Source organism: Pisolithus orientalis (genome assembly GCF_024613125.1).
Source record: "Pisolithus orientalis strain OTSU chromosome Unknown F5J12scaffold_18, whole genome shotgun sequence".
Lineage (NCBI taxonomy): Eukaryota > Fungi > Basidiomycota > Agaricomycetes > Boletales > Pisolithaceae > Pisolithus > Pisolithus orientalis.
In genome coordinates, this window is record NW_026260799.1 from 540,423 (window position 1) to 563,937 (window position 23,515).

Genomic DNA, 23,515 nt, shown 5'->3' on the forward strand with positions numbered 1-23,515 from the left:
GACAGATTGAAGTGGGTAAGCCAGTTGTGTCCTAATACCAGCAAACATGAGGAATCTAACAGAGTAACATAAAATGAAATGGAATTGACACCACCAGAAGAAAAGTGGAGGGAAGGATCTACTTCTTGGGAAATGACAGCATTTGTACTACCATCAAACAAGTGGAGTGGAATTGGCAGAGAAACAGAGGAAACAGGAATAGCATATTTTTTGATTATGGATGGGTCTACAAAACAATGAGAAGAGCTAAAATTGATCAATGCAGAAAAGTATCAACAGAATAATCAGGAAGTGTTACAGATGGAAGTAAAGAATTGGGACTAGAGAGAGCAGACACATTGAGTCAGATGTCTGGTTGTGCACAGTTGGGATCAATGCTTCCTCCAGGCTGTGTGAGCTCCCTGGAGGAGTGGACTAATTTTTTGGCTCTGCCTTCTCTGCAGGTGGAGGAGGTGGAGTTCCAGCCATAGCTGCACAGGCTTTGGCCATGCAAGAGGTAGACTTGGGACAGTCCTTAGCAGAGTGGCCAGCCTCACCACAGCAGAGGCAGAGGTTGTTTTTCATCCTTTGCTGGCATTCAGCAGAGGTGAGTTTGCCATCCTTGCCCAGAAGATGGGCAATATTGGACTTGGATGCATTGGACTTGGGTGGATCTTTCTGTTTGCCCTTGCCCTTGGTGTCAGACTTTGGAGTGGAGGCAGAGGATGACAATTTAGCTTTATTGTCAGAGGTGGAAGTCTGTGACTTGTCAGTGGCAGACTTGGTGGTGCAGGAAATTTCTGATTTGCATTCCCAGTAGTGTGCATCAATAGTCTGGGCAAGTTGGTGGAGTTGTGCCAGAGTAGAAGGCTTTCCAATGTGAGTGATCTTGTCTTTGATGTGGTCTGGAAGCCTGCTATAGAAGTGGTGGCAGAGTGCACTGACACCATAGTCCTTGACCTGTGAAGCCCAGTGATTGAACTCCATGACATATTTGGTAATTTGAGAGCCATCCTTCATAGTAAGGTTCTTGAGTTGTTGGATGGCATCCACTATGGCATCATGCAGACCAAAATTAGTTGTAAGTTCATGCAAGAACTCATGATAGTTGTCCATCCAGAGCAGGCAGTCATAGCCTTTGGGGTTTAGCAGATCTGGCTTGAACCAAGCCAGAGCCATTCCCTTCAAGTAGGACTGAGTGAAGGTTACCTATGCTCTGTTGGAGCAGAATGTGCAGGGGCAGTGTGGGGAGAGTGATCTCCCTACACTAGGAGTGTGTGTATAGTGTCAATTGGAGGTCTACTAAGTGTCTATAGGCTCTGTGATAAAAGCAATGCAAATGTGACTGCTCCCAAGGATCTTCTATGCCCTCTGTGCTCCAGGTCACTCAATACTCCACTCTTTTTGGTTGGGTCACATCCCCTGCTGTCATGTGACTGCTGGAGACACTCCCTGGCCATTGTGACAAAGTTACAACACTTGCAACCACTTTCAGGCCACCTGCTCTTGCTCACTTGCACTCTTCAGGCCTGCACTGTCAGTTATGTAAGTGCATTTCTGTCGCTCTCACTGTATTCCTGTTCGCTTCCCTTCAGGACACTTGTGCTTCCTTGCACTTTCCTTATTTTAGCTGTTCTTTTGATTGCTGACACCATATGGGCCCTATGGCCATTATTATGTTGATCTCAGCTAATTTCCATTCTTTCCCATCACTCTTTTGACTTTTGACATTGCTTAGTTCATAGTTACATACTCCCCATGTAGCTACTCATATACCTGTCCTCATTGACAGGAAAAATAACAACTTTGAAGCCCCCAGGATAGAGACAGAGAGAGTGAGCAGAATAATGACATCAACACAATCCCTTCACTTTCCCCTGCCTAGTGCTGAGTCACAGGCATAGTTCCAACAGATTTCTTGGCAGGCTTGAGGCCTGTGCACTCCCTAATCCACTGCTGCACAACTTAGTCACATTCATTCCTATCACCCTCCTACTGCTAGAGCAACTCCCCTTGGGTTGAACTCACCCCTTCAGATCACCTATTGCTAGGCTGGAGCCCACATCCCCATATTAGGTAGCAGATACCTGCTCCCCACAGTGGTCTTGAAAGTTCAACTTGCACTGCATGAGGAACTCATGGAGTTTCTTTGGGTTGGAGCCATCAAAGGTGTCAGGCTTGTGGACTTTGGTTTTTGGAGTGGAGTCCCCAGTGTGTGAACTAGGCCATGCAAGTGCATGGACAGCTCTAGCAAGAGCTACAAGGGGATCCTCTGGCAGCTCAGCCAGGTCTTCAGGGATATCCCCATCACCACTGCCCCTGCCATCAGGATCACCATCAGGATAATCAGGGTTGGGGTCAGGCCCATCATCTTGGTTATGAGGAGACAGAGAATGGAAGGTTGTTGGGTGGAGGTCAGAGTGACTAGCTTGTGAAGCACTTTCACCTTCAGTGTGAGAGCAGTGTCAAGCAGAGAAGGATTGAAACTGTTCAACAATGGAAGGGAGTCAATGTGGATTTGCTAGTGCTGCAGTGAGGTTCTCAGCAACCTCTCTCTGAGATTGAGCTCAAGTTCTCATAATGGTGTAAGTTTTTTGGAAGACCAAAAACAAGATTGTACAAGTGTGAGTACACATATACTGTCAAGTCCAGGCCTACTCTGACCAACTCTGATGCTAGATAAGGTCTGGAGAGAGGTTTGGAAGCAGGTCTGACTCAATGGGACAGAACTCTGACTGGTGGAGTGTTGGCAGGAACAAAGTCTGCTGAGACAAAGGCAGAGTGGAGTGAGGGCATTGTCAAGTTTGTGGTGTCTGGGTTGAGGCTGGACTGGAGACCAAAGAGGGCATGAGGCCAAGGGATTGGGATCAGGAGGAGGGTTGAAGATACAGGGGGATGGACTGATTGGACCTAGCAACTGAGATTACAGCACTATTCCCTTGCATCGGTCTCAGTCCAAGTCCAAGGCTGAGGCAGGATTGTCAGAGTAACTTTGTTGATTTCAGACTGAAGAGTACAGGCCAGGTATCTACAAGTTTATATACCAGAGACAACTATAGTATGGAGACCGGTAATACCAGTCTCACAAAGATTGCTAAGACAATTGGTAAGACAAGTATTAGTAATGTATGACAAAGATGACAGAGACCAGGACAGGGTGGACTGGGGACAAGACTGGGCAGGGCTTAACCAAAATGACATGCACTGCAAAGCAGTGTTCACTGCACTAGACTAACTGGAGATACAGGATTGGTGAGGCCAAGGCTGAGGCCAGACTGAATGAACACAAGGCCGAGTCCAGCCTTGGTCGAGACATGATTTTGACAGTATCCCCCTCTTAGGGGTCAAACCCATGAGACCCCTGTGAGAGTGGTAGGCTGAGTCTGAAAACTGGCTGAGTTCAAAAAATTGATACTTGTAGCCTGCTAAGCCCTTTGCATCTTTCTTTCACATCCTAGTTATCATGTCCAAATCAAGGCCAATCAGTGCAACTGACCACAACAACAAAGGCTGGGTTGTTGTCGACTGGACCCAGGTGCTGGATGATGCCATCAGATATGATACCAACAACAAGGAAGAAATGATGAAGGCCAAGTCAAAGGAGAGGAAAAGATGAAAGGTGGCTGAACAAGCCTGGCATGAAGAGCAGGTGCGACTTGAGGCCAAGAGAGTGGAGAGGGAGAAGGCCAAGGCTGAGAAGGCAGAATGTGAAGCCAAAGAGGAGAGGGCATGCAAGGAGGAGAGGAGGTGCAGGGCTGAGGAGGAAAAGGAGGCTGAGAGAAAATGTAAGGTCGAGGCTGAGAGAGGTGATGAAACTGGGGCCAGTAGTAGTGAGGCCAGTGGGGTGAAAAAGGTGGTCATGGACCCTGGGTAAGTAGTCTCTTCTACTCTGCATGTTTTGTCTGAAGCCCATTTTTAGTTGTACCTGCTGCACCCAGGCAAAGACCATCTGCGAGTTCCTTGTGGATAGTAATAAGAAGTGGGTTGCCTGCATATGGTGCAACCAGTCAAAGGGCAAGTGTTGGTGGCCTGGAGATGGGAAGGGTACCAAGGTTGGTCCCAAGGCCACTACCAAGGTCAACAAGGGGAAGAAGTGAAAAGCTGATGAAGAGTCACCCAAGCCCAGGCCCAGCAAGAAGCAGGTGAAATTGAAGCCAGTCAAGGTGCTGGACATTGACAAGCCTGAGGCCAGTGGGAGCAGGCTGAGGGAGGCTGGTGCAGATAGGTACTCAGGCTTGGAAGACAAGCTCAAGTGACTGATCAAGGCTGCAGGGCTGATTGCAAACAACCTGGCCAGCCTCTTCAAACTTCACAAGACCATGGTCAAAAACTCAGGCTGAATCACCAATGCCCTTGAGTCAATACTCAACAAGTCCTATGGCTTTGGCATGGCAGTCTCCCCCTCAGACTCAGGCTCATCTGAGCTCGACTTTGATGAGTTGTGTGAGGAAGCTGACTGGTTGAAGCACCATGGCAAAGACAAGGAGGAGGTGGCCAAAGGGGAAGATGAGGGTATGGCTGAGTAGTGTTCATAACATAGCACCTTTGTTACTCCTCTCTGTGAATGCAGCATGTCTGGTGTTATACAGTGAAGTAAGAGAAACAAGAGGGGGAAAACAAGGTAAATAAGAGATCAGGAGAAGACTAGATACCAATAGGAAAAACAGAAAAAGAAGTTGAGGACAGTTGAGACCAGTCCTTATTGGTATGGGCCAGGTTTGCTGGGGTAGTGGGAGTGGAACTCTTGCATGAGTTCAGAGGCATTGTCTAGTTCCATGGTGAGTACCCATGTAGTTTCTTCATCAGTCCCCTTGTAGCCAGTCCACCAGACTAGATACTGAAGCCAGCACCAGTGATGCTGGTCTACCTTGGAGTTGAGGATTTCTGCTACCTCAAACTCTAGTTCACTGTCAACTTTGACTGGTGGGGGTGGTGGTTGAGTCTGGTTTGGGATGGTATTAGGGAAGGCCAGCTCGAGTTGGGAAACATGGAAGACCAGGTGTACTGTGTGCATTGAGTCCAGCAGGTGCAGGGTGAACAAGTGGGTACTGGCCTGAGCTATGAGCAGGTATGGCCCAAGGTTCTTCTCTGAGAGTTTCTTGGAAGGCTGGGTTGACCAGAAGTATTTAACTTTGACATACACCTGGTCACCAACCTTAAAGTCTGGTGCTGGCATGTATTTAGCATTGGCTGGTCCTTGATAGCACTGTTGTGCAAGGGTCATCTCCTCACATAGGTACTGGTGCACTGAGTCCAGATTGACTGCATAATCATGAGCCCAAGCAGAGGTAAGGTCACACTCTGGGTATACCAAGATGTTGGGATGGTAGCCCTTATTAGCAAAGAAAGGAGAGACACCAGTAGTGGTGCTAGGGGCATTGTTATAAGCAAACTCAGCCAAAGGTAAGAGGTTGGCCCAGTTGTCCTGTTGATAGTTACAATAGACCCGGAGATACTGTTCCAGTGTCTGGTTGGTCCTTTTGATCTGGCCATCACCCTCAGGGTGGTAGCCCAAGGTGAAGTGTAACTTCATGTCTAGGGCCTTGCTGAGTGACCAGAAGAAGTGTGAGATGAACTCCAAGCCTCAGTCTGAGGTTACATGGGCCAGTACTCCATGCTTTGAAAAGACATGGAGTAAGAAGAGTTTGGTGAGTTCTGGGGCTGTGATGGTGCCATGGGTGGGGATGAAGATGGCCTGCTTGGAGAGCTGGTCAACTACTATGAGGATGGCCATGAAGCCAGATGAGACTGGGAGTTGTTCAATGAAATCCATAGAGATGGAATTCCATGGCTTCTCCAGTACCAGGAGTTGTTTGAGAAGGCCATAAGGCCGATGGTGGGGAACCTTAGCCCAAGTGCAGGCCATGCAAGACTGAATGTAGTCTTTGACAAATGTCCTGAGGCCAGGCCAGGTGTACTCATGCCATATGAGCTCTGGGGTGCAGTTTTGGCCAAAGTGGCTGGACAGAGGGTGGTCATGCTTGAGGTGCAAGACTCTAAGGCAAAGGTTGTTTGAGTCCAGCACATAGATTCTTCCATCAAGCCAGAGGAAACTGGTGTCATCCACTGACCACCAGGGATCAGACATGTCAGACAGGCAGATTTGTGAGACTGGGTCATCCAGCAGTGTGGTCAGGATATCATTGTGTAGTTTCTCTACATCCATTAGCACAACTGCTCATAAGACCAGGTACTTGGGATAGGTTGCACAGAGGGAGACTGCTAGTTGCTCCTGGGTGAAGACTGGTCTCAGGTTCTGCAGGTTCACTTGGGCATAGCTGTTATCCCCCTCTTTGGGATAGACATCCCATTGTCTAGTTAGGGCATCGGGCTTAGCCCTGAGCTTACCAGGTCTGAATCTAATGACCATATTGAACTGAGAGAGGAACTCCAACCAGCAAGCCTGGCAGTGGGTGAGTACTTTGGAGGTAGAGAAGTACTCAAGGTTCTTATGGTCAGTGACAACATTGACTGGTGAGGCCAAACCCTCAAGGTAGTGATGCCAGGTCCAGAATGCTTCAAAGATGGCAAGCAATTCCTTATCATGGGTATCATAGTTCAACTCCAGGGTGGTTAGAGTTTGGGAGTAGAAGGTGACCAGATGTATCTGGCCATTGCCACAGGTGATAGACAGAATGCCAGTGATGGCATAGTCTGATGCATCAGTCTCCATGGTAATGGGGACCCTGGGGATGAATTGAGTTAAGACTGGTGTGGTAGTAAAGGTGGCCTTGAGGTTGTTGAATGACTGGCAGCACTCCTCAGAGAAGGTCCAAGGAGCCCCCTTGTGGGTAAGCCAAGTCAGTGGTACAACAATGTCCAAGTAGTTGAAAATAAAATGGTGATAGAAGTTTGCAAAGCTGAGGAAGGATTGTATGTCCTTGACCTTGTGAGGCTTGGGCCAATCACAGATGGTCTGATTGTGGGACTCCTTATCTCCAGAGTAGATCAGGATGTCATCTAAGTAGATGATTACACAGACATCCAACATGTCTGTGAAGATGGTATTCATGAAGCATTGGAAGGCAGCTGGGGCATTGGTGAGGCCAAAGGACATCACTAACCACTTGTAGGAACTGTACCAAGTCCAGAATGCAGTCTTCCATTCATCACCCAGGGCAATCCAGACAAGATGGTAGGCATGCTGGAGATCAATCTTGGTATGATCTTGGCTCAGCTTGGTGCTGAAACTTGGGGGGTTCTTTTCCAGAGAAGTGTTCTGGAAGGTAGCTGCCCAGGAATGAGCAACACCTTTCTTCATATATGACAAGGCATAGACAACCTTTTTGGTGTCACTGTCATAAATCTCTTCATTTACCAAAAGATAGGTCTGTATGGAGTACAGCCAACTCATGGCATTCTTTTGGTCACCATCCAAATCAGACAGAGCACCAATCTTCAGTTTGGTGGCTTTGGTGGTGATAGTGCCAACCATTGCTTTTGACAATGAACCAGACATTGTGGTCTGTGGTAGAGGCAGGGGTGTAGGAAGAGTGGTGGCAGGTACTGGTGGGATGGGAGTACCAAGCATGGCAAGGGACTGAGTAAAGAGGTTCAAGAGGATACCAGAAGTGAATCCTCTATCCAGTTGTTTGGGTTCATTGGAGGAGGTGTCAGTGACAGTGCTCTCCTGTTCTTCATCAGATGACAATTCTTCATGAGTGGGTCGCAATGGTGCCCAACATTGATTGTTTCAGGGGTTCATGGTGGTGCACTAAACAGTGACCAATTTGGCCAAAGGCTGGCAGACTTGAGCTTTTGTTATGCTCAACCAAAGTCAAGTCATAGGGAGAGCTCAAATGCAGTCTATTGGTTTCTACTGAGCAACAGCTGCAGTAACCTCTGTAAACAACAGAGGATTTGGGCAATGCCAGTAAGAGTGGGCCAGGTTAGGGACACTGAGGGCAAAGTTCTGAGAGAACACTGCATATGATTGAGCAGCTCAAGTCTGGGTTTCCAGGACTTGAGCCAGCAGACTAAATACTATACAAGGAATGGACCATGAGGTGTCCACATGTCTTGAGGTAACTATGCCATTGGTTGAACAATGGCAATACATGTCCTATGCATGTAACAAGCAGGTAATGCTAGTGGTGGAAACAGAGAGCCATCAGATCATCAAGAAGACAGCTTGAAAAGGAAAAGTAGTCCATCAGATCAAAACACAAGGTAAACACAAGGAGTAGAAGGGAAAACAGGGGTGAAACATAACACTCAACTGAGATGACACTTAGTAACAACACTGCAAAGCAGTGCTAACCATGCTAGGCCAACTGGGGGTAGAGTTTGGCCAGGCTGAACAAGTGCAAGGTCGAGTCTGGCCAGGGTCAAGGCATGGCTATGACAGGCCCCAACCTACTCTGTGGGAGACATGGTTTGGCTTGAAACTTCACAGATTTCCCTGTCTGGTCATCCCTCCTGTAAACTCACTGAATGATGGATTGGCCCCTACAGGGTTGTTTCACTCAAGCCAAATGCAGTTGAGCTGAAACTCCCTAAAACTCTAAAAATCCATCTGGTGGTGAATGTCTCTCAGGTTAAGCCATACAAGGGACTGTTAGAGAGACAAACCATGACTCACCCTGGACTGGTGGTGGGCCATGAGGGTGATGAAGAGTTTGAGGTTGAGTATGTTGCCAACTCTTGCCTTAAATGAAACTGGCTTGAGTTCCTAGTCCATTGGAAGGGCTACCATGACAAGGATCACACCTGGGGGCCTGAGTCTGCCTTAAAGTCCACCCCTGCAGCCATACAGGACTTCTACTGATGACACCCCTCTGCCCCTCAGAAACTCCATGGAATGGACTCTTCCCTTTTTGCATTGCTCTTCCACCCCCTCAAAAACTTCACCAACACTGTCCTGACCTTTAATCACCTGGAAGTCGATGTCTAAGGAGGGGATAGTGTTATGATACATACTCTTTTCCTTTTCATCTTATCTAATCTCTTTATCTCATCTTGTCTTGTCAGACTCTGTCCAGACTCTGGTCTAGACCTCACCTCATTGCTACCTCATTCCCATCTTCTAGTATGCTCCACTCCACTATGATATCATTATGACATCACTATGATGTCATGATCCTCATGTATGCCTCCCCATTACCTCATGTACCTTAGTATAAGTACCATTGCTCAATCTCCCAACTAGCTCTAAGCTAGTTCATTTGGGTCCACAAGTCCTAAAGTCCTCTGCTTCTAAGCCATCTCCTCTCTTCTTCTCTTCACTTTTCTTTGTGGTTCTTGGTGCAAGCCTACAACAAACCCTGTTGTTAGGTCTTGTCACAGTTTGTATATTGTAATGATGGTTTTTGATCATAATTTTGCCACCTAGTTTCACAAGGAAAGATGCTTTGTTAGTGGGTTCTTTGATCCATGCCACAGCTTCCCAGGTGTTGAGTTCTAGGAGTATGCAATTGTTGCATAATTGTGTGATTGATTTGAGCTGTAGGTTGGGGCTGTCAATTTGTTCTACTGCCTCTAGGGCCAGTTTGATCACTTCTATGATGGATTCCCTTGACAAGGAGTCACTGAGAGTGGGGTGGTTGCTGTTGGGGTTGATGATAGGATTTTGGCAATCTGAGGGGAGATGGTGGCAACAACTGAGTTTTCTATATTGCTTGATACTGCTGATGATGGTTTTGGCTATCACTGATGCTGCTAGTTTCCTGACCAAATATGCTGTGGCTCTCATGGCTGATCTTAACACATTATTTACTCCTTTGGTTTGCAATATGTAGAATAATGCATGTGAGATATGTTCAGGTGTTGCTGGCTCACCTTGGACCATGTAAAGCTGGTCCAGGTATGTTCTGGTCAAGTCTGTGTTTTTTATCTTGGCTTCCAGGTCATTAATGATTTTGTCTAGTGAGAAGCCACCACTCCTGGTGGATTTGCCAGCTAGGCCAGGGCCTGACATACAGGGTGCTTGCAGGGGTCCTGGCATGGCATGGGAATTTCACCTCAGGGATGGTCATCCTGTCAAGGTCATGCAGTGGGGGTTGTGATGTGCCAGGGGTGCTGAGTGTGGTTACCATAGTGGTTTGTGATTCTGTGGAATGGTAGGGTGTTTGTTTTTTGTCACTTTGGCTGTGATGGGCTCTACTTTTACTTCTCCTAGCTGGTGCAATGAGTCCTGAAAAAAATTTCCAGGGTCCTAGTTGGGGTGCCAGATGGAGCAGAGTCGAGGAGCATTCTGTGAGAGAACTTGGGAAAGATGGTTGTGGTTGAGAAGAAAGAGAGGGTGGATATGGTTCAAGGTGACCAGTATGAAAAGGATAAAAATATGTGGTGTCAACATGAAGTTTTAACACTTGCAACACAAATACAACAAGACTTTCTTAAAGCATGCTACACATAATCCAGACTCTGCAGTCAATAATTATTGTAGGGAAAGAAGTCCCCATACACTACATTTTACAGGCCCCTTTATGCTGTAGCAGCTAGCTATGAAGTGTCAATGCAAATGAATGAGATAAGGAAAGGCAGCAAAGATAAATGAGAAGTATGTTGGATCTGTCACAGAATGAATAACACTTGAGAACATACTGTCAACATCAAGCCAAAACCCTACACATAACTAGTTATATGAAATGGGCATGCAGTACACCCACTATGACTTTAGATAGTACCCTCCTATGAGTACTTGCAGGTGTTTATCAAAGTATATAATGTATAATACCAAAAGCCCCCCAGGCACTCCTGGATGCTACAAGTACAAACACAAGTAGAGAAGTAGTTTCACAAGAGATAACCCCACATCATGTTACAGGAGGCTATGTATATGGCTAGAGAAAGACATAGTCTAACAGGAGTGCTTGCATATATTGCAACTATGAGAAGTGGGCAGCACAGATCATCCATTTGCTCTTTCTAAGCTGCTGTTAGAGATGGCATTAGGTAGTGTAAAGTTCAACACTATGGAGAGGTGTTGCAGGTGACCAAGCATGAACTGCCATCAACACTGACATCAACCACCAAATGGCATGCACCACTGTCCATGTCCATTTCGACCTGAGATCGCTGCAAGTCGCTCATCATGATTCAAGTAGGGGCATGAAATGGACCCCAATGAGTCAGCTGCACCCCATAAGAGCAATGGTTCCCAATCTAGTTGGCCCGGCTCTTTCGGTCCGGCAAAAACTCGGGGGACAAAACAACTTTGAGACCTGGACCAGGATGGGTCCAGGAATTCGAGTATGCGTAAGGGGTATCATATCTGCGAGTGTCATCTGGATTAGTGGGTGTGAACCCGTCGAGTGGATGACTGACCCAAAGGTGCTTGTCGTGGAATGAGTAGCGCAGAGAGGATCAGCCATGTAAGATTCAAGATTATCTCGGGGCACTCATCGGAAGGTACCAATGACGAATTGTAGCGGAACTCGGGCAGGCCTCTCGGGACCGGGAATGGTATCCCTGCATTAGCGACGTTGTAGCGTCAAAGGTTTCCTGACAACCCTCTCCACAAGCCAAAATACAGACAGCATTTAAGTGGAATGCCCATGCCAATAGGCGATCAATGGCCGGAATTCAGCAGAATGTATACTTCAAGGGAACTGGGTATGACGATCAACACTCCATAATGAACCTCCAATCACCATTGAGAATATCGTCCCATGCAAATTCCTCTTCGTGAACTTCTTCGGCATCCTGACCAAGCCTCGCGCCGAATGACAGTTCGGTTCGGGGCTGTAATGGCCTCACAACGATCTGTCCTTCCTTGATTGGGTCAATTGACATGACCCTCGCAATGGTAATCAGGTATTCAGGAGTGTAGGTTGTTGGGTTAATACCGAGGTCCTGTACATGGCAATGACTTGACGGGATGAGGTGAGGACTACCAGGGTAAAGCTGACCTTGTATGCTATGACGTCCCCGACCTTCAAACCCACCTGGATCTCTCGAGTGACTTTGGGAAACTGTGTCCAGTTCGATATGGCTGACTGTTCCAGTCCGTTCAGACCTACGTCTAGGGGACCCGTCACTTCCTGAGACTGCTCCCGTGGAATTCTCTCCTGCTGACTGTCGGCCTCGTTGTCCCCGTAATCAAGCGTGACGTTCACTTCACCATGTCCAGTGCCCTCCACGAGGTCCCTACCTGCCGGGGCTGGTGCATAATAGCCACGTTCTGCAACTGCGGAACCGTACTCTGCGGCGGCGCGTATCTTTCTCTTCTTCTTGGGCCGTAGAATTCCTGCTTCCACGTCCACACTAGTAACAAAGAGGTTGGGTGGTAACGAAGGACGAGAAGAAGGCGGTACAAGCGGCGGCGTGCTTATTGTAGCGGGTGGTTGTCGTTCAACCTTCGTCTGCATCGAAATAGATGCTAACTGAGAAGGATCCACAGACGAAGAATGCACGTTTGCTGTAGATGACTCTATCTGGACTGAAATTCCATTTTCTTCCTCGCCTGCAAAAATGATTTTGGGTGGTAGAGGTTTGCTTAAGAGTGATCGGAAATTTTTGGCTTTGTTCTTGTTCCGAAGCGATAACGAAGGCAGGAAAACGACGTCAGGAGTGTTCTCGCTGCTGGATTTCTCCGACTCCTGAGGACGGCCGCTCCCATCATGATGATTCTCTGTGTGTGCAAATAAATCCGTTGCGATAGCGTTTGGTCCTGAAAGTAGGCCAGACGCTGGCGGTACTGCTTCACGATCGTGCAACCTCTTCAATCGTCTCCTCTTATTGCGAGCACGGGTCTGTGGTTTACCGAACCCAGGTGGAACATAAGTAAGTTGACCTCGACTTGAGACTGTGAGTAAGAAAAAAAGAAAGGAACAGACGGACATACACGGAGTTTGGTGGGGGGTTGGATGGACGACAGGGAGGTAGCTTGGGTTTTGCCGCTTGCAAGTCAGTTCGCCTGGTCAAGGCGAGGGATGGACCAGAATCAGGTTCTGAAGTCTCTGACTCGGATTCTTCGGAGGAGTCCGATGTTGTGCTGGCTGCTTCCGAGTCAGTGGTAGTAGAAGACGAGGAGGAGGACGGCGACGGGGACGAAGATGAACTAGAGGTGTCAGACTCAGGTGTGGACTCGGACTCCGATGTCGACGTGGATTCGAGGGAACGTTTCCGCTTTTTGGATGTGGGGTGTATATCCCGCAGGGGAGGTGTAGGTTTCCGAGAAGATCTACTTCGTTCCGACTGATTTCCCTTCGGCTTTATGACCTTTTCAGATGTATTTACCTGCTCAATGCTTGCCTCTGGTTAGCCACATGCAGGTCGGGGAGCATGCGCCGCACGACTGTTTGAGAAAAGTATGACTCACCATACCAGGTCACCGTCCCTTACGACTCCGATGTCGCAATCGTCCAGGAGCTCGAATCCGTCGATAGAAAGACGGAGCGAGGAGGCGGCAACGGTACTAAGGAGGGGTAGCGTGTTGCATAGACGAGTTTTGAGGTTTGCAACAGTAAATTCTGAGGGCGTTTCTGGATGAGCAGACGGCACGGGAAACCACGCCTTGAGGAGGGGAAGAGGAGGACCAGTGGTGACTTTGATACGCATGTCGGGGCTAACAGCAGACTGAAGAGAAGACTATTACATAAGCGGTCGATACCGAATGAATCAATATTGATGCAAGGTTCAAATTGAAGGTGTCCGGAATTGTAGCACCCATAGCTAACAACTGCATACTCGTCTTCCGATGGCTACGACCGTCCTGACGTTCGAAGGAGGTCAGTTTCACCACTGTGAATAAAGAGCACGAGTCTGCGCAGGAGCAAATACACAAGGAACCAGAACTCGATCAATTGTGCAGCACCCCTCGCTCTGGAGGGTTATATGTTCCCCCTCCTCGACTTCGTGCAATGCAGGCCCCCGTAACGGACCAATCCATCCGAGAGTGCCAATGACTTTCATGGGAATCTCGGCGCAAGTCTATCACCGAGATAATACATCCGGCTTCAGGCGAGTGACACCTGATTTTTTCTCAGAGAACCTTATCCGCGGACGGGCATTATTCGTACGAAGCCCGACGAAGGCTCAGGCGGCTGTCGCATGCGAGCTTGATATTCGGCACGTCCAACTAGTCTGAGAGAAGTGTGCAAGTGGCAGCGCATGCAGGTTCAATTCGGATGGCTTTCGTGGATGATTGTGTGCCCCCGTGAAAGCTCAAGTCTCAGAACTCCGCGCACACTGCTGGCAGCAAGTAAACTACAGATTGTAGGCTTTTTATGAGACGGTACAGTACTAACGGCCGCAGGCAACTTGAGAGATTCTCTTTTGCTTTCAACGCTCCACGTCAATATCTGCCCATTGCTCTTTAAGTTTATTAATACAGGTGACCCTAACTATCCGCCCTCCCATCTCGTGCTCTCGTCGACGCTGAGCTATGACGGGAATCGAAGTAGTCTAGTACATTTATCATGTTTGTCGTAGATGGCCAACTACAGTCGAAGTTACAGTAGGTGAGCCCCCAGATGAAGTTTACACCCAAGAAACCATTACAGTGTAGCAAAGAATAAGTCAGTAAGTCAGTTATGTAAGTCAGCAAGATGCAAGGAAGGGAATTGTCGCAATTACTATCACTTGACCGGTGTTGCAACATCCAAAAACACGACTTCAGAACTACACAATCACATCAGTAATAGTAATTACAATAAAAAATACATGGGCACGTAGAAGAACACGTACATAGAAATTTCTGATAGTGATGAAGATGACATGTGTGGAGTAGAAGATGCCAGAGAGATGCCGGTTTTTGGACACAAAATGATACAGAGTTGCAAGCAAATATTCCCATCTGCGAAACTGAGGACTGTTACACACACCTTACATCGTAGCTCCGACGGGCTGATGCTCCAAACTGCCTTTCGTCGTCGACGTGGCTGATAATGTCAATGTCTCCCGCCATATTACAATCGAAGGGTCCTTCTGCTGGCCTCAAAAGTTTTTCAGGAAGCAGGGAAGTGTCTTAAGAGTCCCCAGATAGCTTTGCGTGATTTTCTGACGTGATTCAATTTCAGCCCTAGTAAGTTCTGAAAAGGACCCCTTCTTAAGCAGTATATTGATTTCCCCTTGTCCACAGGTGCAGTTTTTTTTTTTAAAAAAAAAGTACACATCCCCCCAGGTCTATAGTATATCATGCCCCATGTACAACTATGAAGCTTGGATTGAAGTGTGGTGTGCTGTAGTTAGCGTTTTGCAGCACTGTCATGTCGGTCAAAAGTGGCAGGCTAGGCGTTGCGTCGACTTTCTCACGGCGTTTATGTAATTCCCTGCGCGCTTCCACGTTTGCGTTAGCTTTGTACTGACCAGCTGTTGTTCGTCTTTCCTTTCATTCGCTTGCTGTCGTGAGCAGCCATGGCCAACTACCACTATGATGAGGCCGGGAACATGGCTGCGTACTTTTTGATATCCGTCCTCGCTATAATATTAGTCCCCGTGACGCTCTCCACAGTCACTCGCTTTGCTGCAGGTGCGCGTGCGCTCCGTTATGTCCATGAGTCCGGCGAGCTGACTATTAAGTACAGGGCATCCGAAGGATCCCAAGGGATGTCAGTGTAAGTTGTGTGTAGAACGGAGAAGACAAATTTTGGCGCGAACAAAGGGGTCACCGCTCAAGATGATTTTGACCAAGAGGTGCGTTTCGTTTATTGCACTTTCCCTCCGCATATTTGCTGACTGCCCCGTCATAAGAATGTTCTCTGTCCTGTTGGGGTGGTCTCTCGTTGCATTCCTAGCGTACAAAGTCGCAAATGCACAGGACGAAAACAAGGTCTACAACCCATTCGATATTTTGGGGATAGCAGCTGTACGACCTCAACGTAATTTAACCTCATTCTGGTTCATGAGACTCTGAAACTGCAGGGAACTTCAGAGAAGGAGATCAAATCACACTTTAAGAAGCTTTCAAAACTCTAGTATGTCTCGTGTCCCTACTTCTTCGCATAGCAACTCACGACTTGCATCAGCCACCCCGACAAAGTGAAAGCGACCTTGAATCAGACGATCGATGAGATAGAGAAGCGATTCGTAGATATTACAAAGGCCTACAAGGCGTACGTGCTCGAGCCGTCGTGTTTGGCGCTACACTTCAACTAACAGATGCATACAAAGGCTCACCGATGAGACCATTCGTCGTAATTATGAATTATACGGTCACCCTGATGGCAGGCAAGAATTGTCCATGGGCATTGCAATTCCTTCTTGGATCGTGGAGGGTAAGAACAACGTCTGGGTTCTTGGGATCTATGGAATACTGGTTGGTGGCGTCCTGCCGGGAATGGTGGGGAAATGGTGGTTCGGGAACAGAGGTCGCACTAAGGAGGGCGTGAGCGCGAAAACTGCAGAGGGATTTTGGAAAGGACTAGCGGAGACGAGTGGGATAACTGAAGTTGGCAAGGTATTCGTGAACGCATTCCAGCATGAGAGAGTCACCAAGGTGGGTGGTGATCTGCGCAAGGTAGAGGGGGAGATAGAAAAGCGACTGGGGAAGGATTGGTCTGAGTTGAAGAGTTCACCGGCGGATGAAGCATCTACCAGGGCTCTCGTGTTACTCTATGCCCATTTTCTGCGATTAGAACTTGGCTCCAAGGCGCTGTTGGAAGGTATGTCGTGTAACAATGGAACACTCGCGGATACCCTGGACTCACTTGGCCAACAGAGCAGAAATCTTTGTTACTTCAAACCCCTCTACTGTTAAATGCCTACCTTAGTATTGCGTCGGCGCGAAGCTGGTTGTCTCCGACGCTTGCTGTCATGCGATTACACGCTTACATCGCCCAGGCTATCGTTCCAGGAAGACGTAGTCTACAAGCACAGCTCCCCGGTTTTGCGCCTGATGCTCCTGCCGACGAAGTGGACGATCTCTCTGATGTCGTGCGACAGCTACGAGAAAGTGGCGATGAACGTGCCGAGGAAGCGCAGAAGGCCTTCACAGGCTTGGGCTCTCTGGAGATTGTCGACATGCGCTTCAAAGGTACGTTTTCATCAGTTCGTGTTGATCAGGACTTCATCTTAGCCCTAGTCATCGGTGAACGCGTTGTAACTCCCTCCTCGATTGTGTTTTTGTTGGTGAAACTCCGATTAAAGGATTTATCCACATTGCCCATCGATGGCACAAAGAGCGAAGTTGCGGAACCTGAGGATTCGCCCAGTAACAATGAGATCGATGAGAAATTTTTGCACAGTCGGCGGGATGCGGAGGAAATTGAGGTTGGAGACACGGGAGTCGCGCACGCTCCTTATTGGCCTGGGGTATGTTGTATTCACAAATGCTTTGTCAACATTCCGTCTGATTTTCACTCAGCTGCGCAAACCTGGCTGGTGGCTTATCCTCGCAGATGACAAATCCAACAGGATTGTGGTGCCGCCCTTGAAAATAATGGATGTTCCTCTGTCGGACCCCTCGAAGGAACGCAACTATCGCTGCTACAAACTTCAATTTCAGGCGCCCCCTAACGTGGGCCTATTCACCTGGAAAGTGTACTTCGTGAGCGACACGTTCATCGGTGGAGAATCCTGTAGGGATATTGTGGTAGGTGTCTACACAAATGAGAGTCCGCCAAAGTTGGTTGACTGGCCGTTAGCTTAAGATTGATGACGTCTCTGCGCTGAATGCTGAGGAACAGCACTTGGAGGACGAAATCTCTGATCCGGAGGAGGACACACTGGCTGGTCAAATGGCAGCCATGCGGGGGGGGCCAGTGAAGAAGGTGCCAGTGGCGGAGGAGGATAGTGATGATAGCTTAACTGATGATGGTGATGAGGACGATAGTTCTGATAGTGACTAGCTTGGTAGATGTGACCGCGAGATTTGCTTTATCACATGGATGTCATTGCGAGCCCATCGTATGTTAGGAAACGAAGGGTATAAGAAAAAAGCAAAGCGTATCATTGCGGTCATGGAAACCTACCGCTCTGAACATGGCACGAGCATGCGTGGGGAATGAATGACAAGAAGTTGAACGTGCTGTATTCTGAGAGAACGACGTAATAAATCGTGCGCTCGCTACGAATCAAGTGTCAACTAGGCTGACCTTGTCCTGAAGTAAACCAATAGTGACATCGCACACAGAGCAGCTGGGCATGTCTCGACGATCAGAACGTCTTTGGGAAGTCACCTCTTGTCAATTGATGATTATCAGTTTCTATGAGATGACCGGCCCAGCATCAAAGAACACAGCTCCGATGCTAGCATGGGGTGACGACGTCTACCAAGTTCAACATCTCTCCTAACCTATCCAGTCGTCCTTGTAGTAGAAAATCAACTTGGTTGATGACAACCACCTCCAAATCAGGGATCATATATTTTGATGGATAGAGTTCTAAAGCAACGCGGTGGAAGGGGCGAATCGCGCTGCACCGCGCTGCTTTAGAACTCCGGCCAGTTGGTATAGGGTTGTCAACGGTGCGCATCGGGGGTTCGTTGTCCCGACTGGTTCCTGAGATCACAGAAGCCGGGTGCACCACAAATTATTATACTGGGCGGAATCGGAAGCACTAAGTCTTGGAACCTGCCATAAACAACAAGTGTCAGTTGTGGACATGGACATTTCTGAGTGCAGCAATGCTATGGGCTCTACCTGAACGGAAGATCAGAAGTCAAATTAGACATTTATCTTGGTCACAGGAAAGAAGTGGTGATCAAAGAATATCAGATGCAGAGTTTTCGTTCTAACCAAGGCAGTTTTAGAGACCGAGACATACCAGTGCACGTAAGTAAATTACTACTGGGAGCGATCACGCCTAACGAACATCCTCGTGAGGGGGTGGGGCGCCCTGCGTAGGATGACATCGTGAGCCCGCCTCGGAGAGCGGCAAGGAAAATAAATTACCAGGGTTATGTCCGAAGAACTTGTGTTGTTGAGCGGCGGCTGGATTGAGTTTATCGAAGACCTGGCGATGTGGAGGGAACTAGGAGGCAGGGAACGAGATAAGCTGGCCGAATCCGTTACTCGCTTATGTAATACCCACTGCTAGGCGCAGGTAAAGCTCAACTAAGCTAGACATTTTACTATGTACGACAGCCATCTGCTTGCTTTTTTATTTTTTATTTACATCGATGAAATGAGCCAATGGATTAGTTGGTTGGTAAACGCAAGGTGTATCCCAGACTCGCAGGGAATTCGCGTATTTACGAGTGTCGATCATTGGCGTTGATCACATATAAACTTTCTTTCCAGACCACGTTCGATGATTGTGGTACGGCTACTTTGCTGGCTCGTTTTCGTCCACATTACTGGCATCTACCTTTTCTCAAGAGGATTTCTTCTCAGTCGACTGGCACTTCCCAACAAATCTCAAGAAGAGCAAGCACAATGGAACCGGTCCGCGACGCATAAACGCGCTGTCCTTCTTGTCATCGACGCCCTACGATTTGATTTCGTGTCAGCCCACCCACCGGACCCTCCCTCGCCGAACCACCACAATATCCTTACCCTCCCTCGAGAACTCACTGCAGCGCATCCGCACCATTCCTTCATCTTCAATGCATATGCAGACCCACCCACGACGACGCTCCAACGCATCAAAGGTCTTACCACAGGCTCTCTACCCACCATTGTTGATATCGGGGAAAGCTTTTCAGGATCGGTCATACATGAGGACTCTCTGCTTCACCAACTAGGCATCTCAGGACGCAAGGTCAGTTCATAGAATATCCCATTCGTAATCACTTCGTTAATATTCATTTTATGCACTGCGTGTACACCGATTAGGTTGCATTTGTGGGCGATAATACTTGGCTTGCACTCTTTCCGAGTTTTCTTGACCACAACCTCTCGTACCCGTTTGACTCGTTCGACGTCGAAGACCTCCACACAGTCGACTCAGGTGTCATCTCCCATTTACCCCCCATCATACAGCAGAGCTCAGAACCATGGTCACTTGCTATCGGTCATGGTCTTGGGGTCGACCACGTAGGACATCGCGTCGGACCCGACCACCCCGCCATGAAAGCCAAGCTCGAACAAATGAATGCATTCTTGGGTGAACTCGTCCGTATCATCGACGAAGATACGCTATTGGTTTTACTTGGTGATCACGGCATGGATCATACGGGTAATCACGGTGGCGACAGCATCCTCGAGACTTCTTCCGCGGTTTGGATATACAGCAAGGGCGCACCTCTTTCGTCGTCTTTTGTGACCGCACCACCTGAAATTCTACCTAAAACAACATTTCCAGGGGAAAGCGTCCCCCATCGTTTCATCCAACAAATCGATCTCGTCCCAACAATTTCGCTCCTCCTCGGTCTTCCTATTCCGTTTAATAACCTCGGCAGCATAATCCCCGAACTATTCGACCGAGGGGACTCGAGCGTGGGAGAAGCCCTGGAGATGAATGTACACCAGGTTAAACGATACTTGGACGTCTATCGAGCAAGCGAATCTGGTAGCGAACTGGATAGTGTCTGGTCCACCTTGGTTGATGCTTGGTTGGAAGCAGGCGACGCGCCACCCGAGAGTCGAGTCTCCACCCTATTTGCATTTAATCGCCTCGCGCTATCGATGTGTCGTTCACTCTGGGCACAATTCAGCTTAACGCTCATGGGTGCAGGCCTCGTAGTGATATTCACAAGTATCGTCGCTTCCTACGCAATATATATCATTCTTGGGAGCTCAGGAGAGGATCGAGCACAAAGACTAGAAAAGAACTTGCTCAGCGCTTTCAAGGTCGGTGTCCTGGGTTCGATCGTCGGCGGTCTCGCGCATCTACTTGTTCGGAAGTATCTGGACGGGGTTCACGCCGACCATCTCATACTCTTCGGCGGTGCGCTCGCCTCATCAGTGACAGCTTGTTCTTACCTGCAAGCCACGACTCACTTTTGAAATGCTGAAGTCCACGCCGATCCTCCTCACCCTCCACACTCTATGCTTCGCGTCCAACTCCTTTACAATCTGGGAAGATCATATTGTCCCGTTCTTGTGTCTCTCGTCCTTGGCACCGAGCGTTCTTATTGGATTCACAGCTCCCACTTCGCGCCTTCGCGACCGCATCCTCGGGTTTTCCACACTATTTGCTATATGCGTTCGTCTCATGATGTTAAGTACTGTTTGCAGAGAAGAACAATATCCCTACTGTGTTGTCACATTTTACGCGTCCTCGACTTCTTCTGCTCCCCCTGCCCTTGCGTTGGTTCTCGCACCCGTTATGGCAGTGTCGATACCCCGTATCATACGTCGCGTGTTGGCGATTTCCAAATCCGATAACGGGATCGCAGGTGTGTTTTTGCCGTGGACGATAACGGCGGCGTTGCTCGCCGGAACAACGTTTTGGATTGTTGAGTGGATTCATTCGATGGAATGGGTTGGAGATGCAGGGAATGTGTGGCTCAGGAATGGGAGAACGGTGGTGGCGAGGGCGACGGTGGTGCTTATGATTTTTGGAGGCGTCGTGCTTTGGAATGTCACCCCGGTGTGTTTGGATATTCAGAGAAGTGAGTGGCCGACGAAGATGGTTGCGAGCATTGCACCAGAGGCCAACGAAGCACCTCCTGACGTCAGGTTTAAACCCTCTTATTCTGAGAACCCGGATTCGGACGCACAAGTCACAGTCACTGTCTTGGGATTTGCTAACGCCTTCGGTTCGCCCTATATCATATTATGGTCGATCTTCCTGAGTGTTGTATGGCTCTGCATGCAACTCACTGGACAGGTCGTGCTCGGCCTATTCACCGTGGCGCTACTTGCTTATTTGGAGGTCGTTGACAGTGTTCGAGATGTCCGTGGATTGAACGAGGCGTTGTCTAAAGGGTTTGTGTCCGCTGTTGGCACGCCTTCCGTCGCGCTCACGTACAAGAGGGAAGCCCAATTTTCGGAGATCGTCCCCCTCGCATTGTTGGCTACACATGCCTTCTACTGGGACAGGACACCAACCCACCATCCCTTCTCTGCAATGGAAAACTGCATTCGTGCTGGTTTCTAGTGTCTGGTTTCCATATTCCCAGATTACGGTGATCTTGAATACTCTTGGTCCTTATTTCCTCGCTGGTACTGCGGCCCCGCTTCTGGTGGTGTGGAATCTCCCACCTCTCCCTCCTTCTTCTCCTGCTCTACCTGTTAACCATCAGAAAAATGTGGTACTGCCAGTCCTGAGATCATGCCTAGGTCTGGCAACTTACTTCAACATACTATTGCTGGGGAGTGCAGTGTTTGCTGGGGGGCTGCGGCGACATTTAATGGTGTGGAAGGTTTTTGCACCCAGATATATGTTTACTATTTTGGGGATGGGGGCCTTGGACATGGGTATTGTGGTTGGCATATGGGGTGTGTGGAGGGTGAGAGGGAGCATTGGGAGGTTGCTTAGAGGGGCTGATGGAGTTGGTGCAGCTGTCTCAGGCAACTGACATTCTATGCTTGTAAGGTTTGAAGTCACCCTACCAAGGCTAGATCACATGGATGTGTTTAGCCCTCTGCCATAGCAGTAGCTAGTGTATGCCAAGTAGTGAATGGGACATTCCATGGGGTTAGTGGGACCTTCCAGATAGACATGGGACACTGTCAGAAACTTAGTTAATATTCATACTGAGGAGATAGTGTTCAAGGAAATCTATACAAGATCTCAGTCATGTGTGCATAGTGAGGCATCTGTTTCCAGCTGGAACTCTCTGTCCTGATCTGGGAAGGTGTTAAGAATGGGTTCATCTTCAAGTGATTAGGCCCCAAGTCTGGGGGATTGGAGTCAAGGCTGGGAGTGTGGGAACAAGTCTAGTAGCATAGGAAAGTGACTGGTCTGAGAATTTGCACAAGGTGAAGTGTAAGGTTGTAGGACTCTTTCAGTATCACCAGTGAACATGACCAGAGTGTGGTATTCATAGTGAAGGAGAAAAGAGTAAGTTTACATGTGAAACCTACACAAGCTAAGGTAGTCATCTTGTGGAAACCACAAACATCACATGCCAAAATGTTACATTTGCATGACAAGGCCAAAAAATTGAAAAACAATCTAACAAGTTCATGAAATGGGAAAGTAGTCAATATGAAGTTTGGAATGAACTAGTATATACTGTTTGTATTGAGTAGAATGTAAAGCATGTTGCTTTTGAGAATTGATTTTGAATATTTTTGAGTCTTGGAAGCACTGAAAATGTGCCAACTGCTCCATTGAAATCATGCAGTAGCTGAGATGAAGTGCCAAGGTGCCATTGCATGACAATCATGGACACTTTGTTGATGGCCCTACAGGACCAGCCTTAATGGCACACAGGCAGCCTGGGCATTCAAGGAATACCATGGCCATCATGTCCTGCCTGAGACACTGACAACAGGTCTTGATAAGGCTTAATATTTACTCTCCATTCATTTTATACACTCAGATTATAGGTATCCTGATACTGTTGCTCCCTTACCCCTAGTGCAATGCTAATAAGTACCTGTTTACAACTCTGATACTTCACACTTGGCACAGTGTGGCATGTTGCTCTGATGCTTGTGTCACACCAAGTCACATCCATGTGATGTTCATGGTTTCTGCAAGACAACTACCTTATATACACTTCAGTGGTGGGCAGACATGTGATATGCAAAGCAAGAGGTTGTAGTAGCCTCAGTATGACATAAGCACCTGACAGGGGCTCATGTACCTAACACACCCT

General features: G+C 48.2%; 4 protein-coding genes across 4 annotated transcripts; 3 read left to right on the top strand and 1 right to left on the bottom strand.

Moving 5' to 3' along the window:
* Window positions 1-9,654: 9,654 nt before the first annotated feature.
* Window positions 9,655-10,206, top strand: F5J12DRAFT_783578 (uncharacterized protein; the record flags this gene model as incomplete). The annotated part of the gene is made up of 3 exons (XM_051742866.1): window positions 9,655-9,781; window positions 9,845-10,017; window positions 10,129-10,206. The coding sequence occupies 3 exons, from the start codon at window positions 9,655-9,657 to the stop codon at window positions 10,204-10,206; spliced, it is 378 nt and encodes a 125-aa protein (XP_051599052.1).
* Window positions 10,207-11,115: 909 nt separating this feature from the next.
* Window positions 11,116-13,508, bottom strand: F5J12DRAFT_838409 (uncharacterized protein). Its single transcript, XM_051746034.1, has 4 exons — window positions 13,244-13,508; window positions 12,767-13,171; window positions 11,832-12,720; window positions 11,116-11,775 (listed from the first exon to the last, which is right to left on the bottom strand). The coding sequence occupies exons 1-4, from the start codon at window positions 13,480-13,482 to the stop codon at window positions 11,545-11,547; spliced, it is 1,764 nt and encodes a 587-aa protein (XP_051599053.1). The 5' UTR covers window positions 13,483-13,508; the 3' UTR covers window positions 11,116-11,544.
* A 1,771-nt stretch (window positions 13,509-15,279) lies between these two features.
* On the top strand, window positions 15,280-17,711 carry F5J12DRAFT_906170 (translocation protein sec63; the record flags this gene model as incomplete). The annotated part of the gene is made up of 10 exons (XM_051748753.1): window positions 15,280-15,394; window positions 15,450-15,558; window positions 15,616-15,730; window positions 15,787-15,839; window positions 15,891-15,977; window positions 16,036-16,526; window positions 16,583-16,897; window positions 16,946-17,175; window positions 17,228-17,455; window positions 17,508-17,711. The coding sequence occupies 10 exons, from the start codon at window positions 15,280-15,282 to the stop codon at window positions 17,709-17,711; spliced, it is 1,947 nt and encodes a 648-aa protein (XP_051599054.1).
* Window positions 17,712-18,938: 1,227 nt separating this feature from the next.
* F5J12DRAFT_838422 (uncharacterized protein) lies at window positions 18,939-22,453 on the top strand. Its single transcript, XM_051746035.1, has 4 exons — window positions 18,939-19,563; window positions 19,638-20,708; window positions 20,734-21,758; window positions 21,847-22,453. The coding sequence occupies exons 1-4, from the start codon at window positions 19,114-19,116 to the stop codon at window positions 22,265-22,267; spliced, it is 2,967 nt and encodes a 988-aa protein (XP_051599055.1). The 5' UTR covers window positions 18,939-19,113; the 3' UTR covers window positions 22,268-22,453.
* The last annotated feature ends 1,062 nt before the right edge of the window (window positions 22,454-23,515 follow it).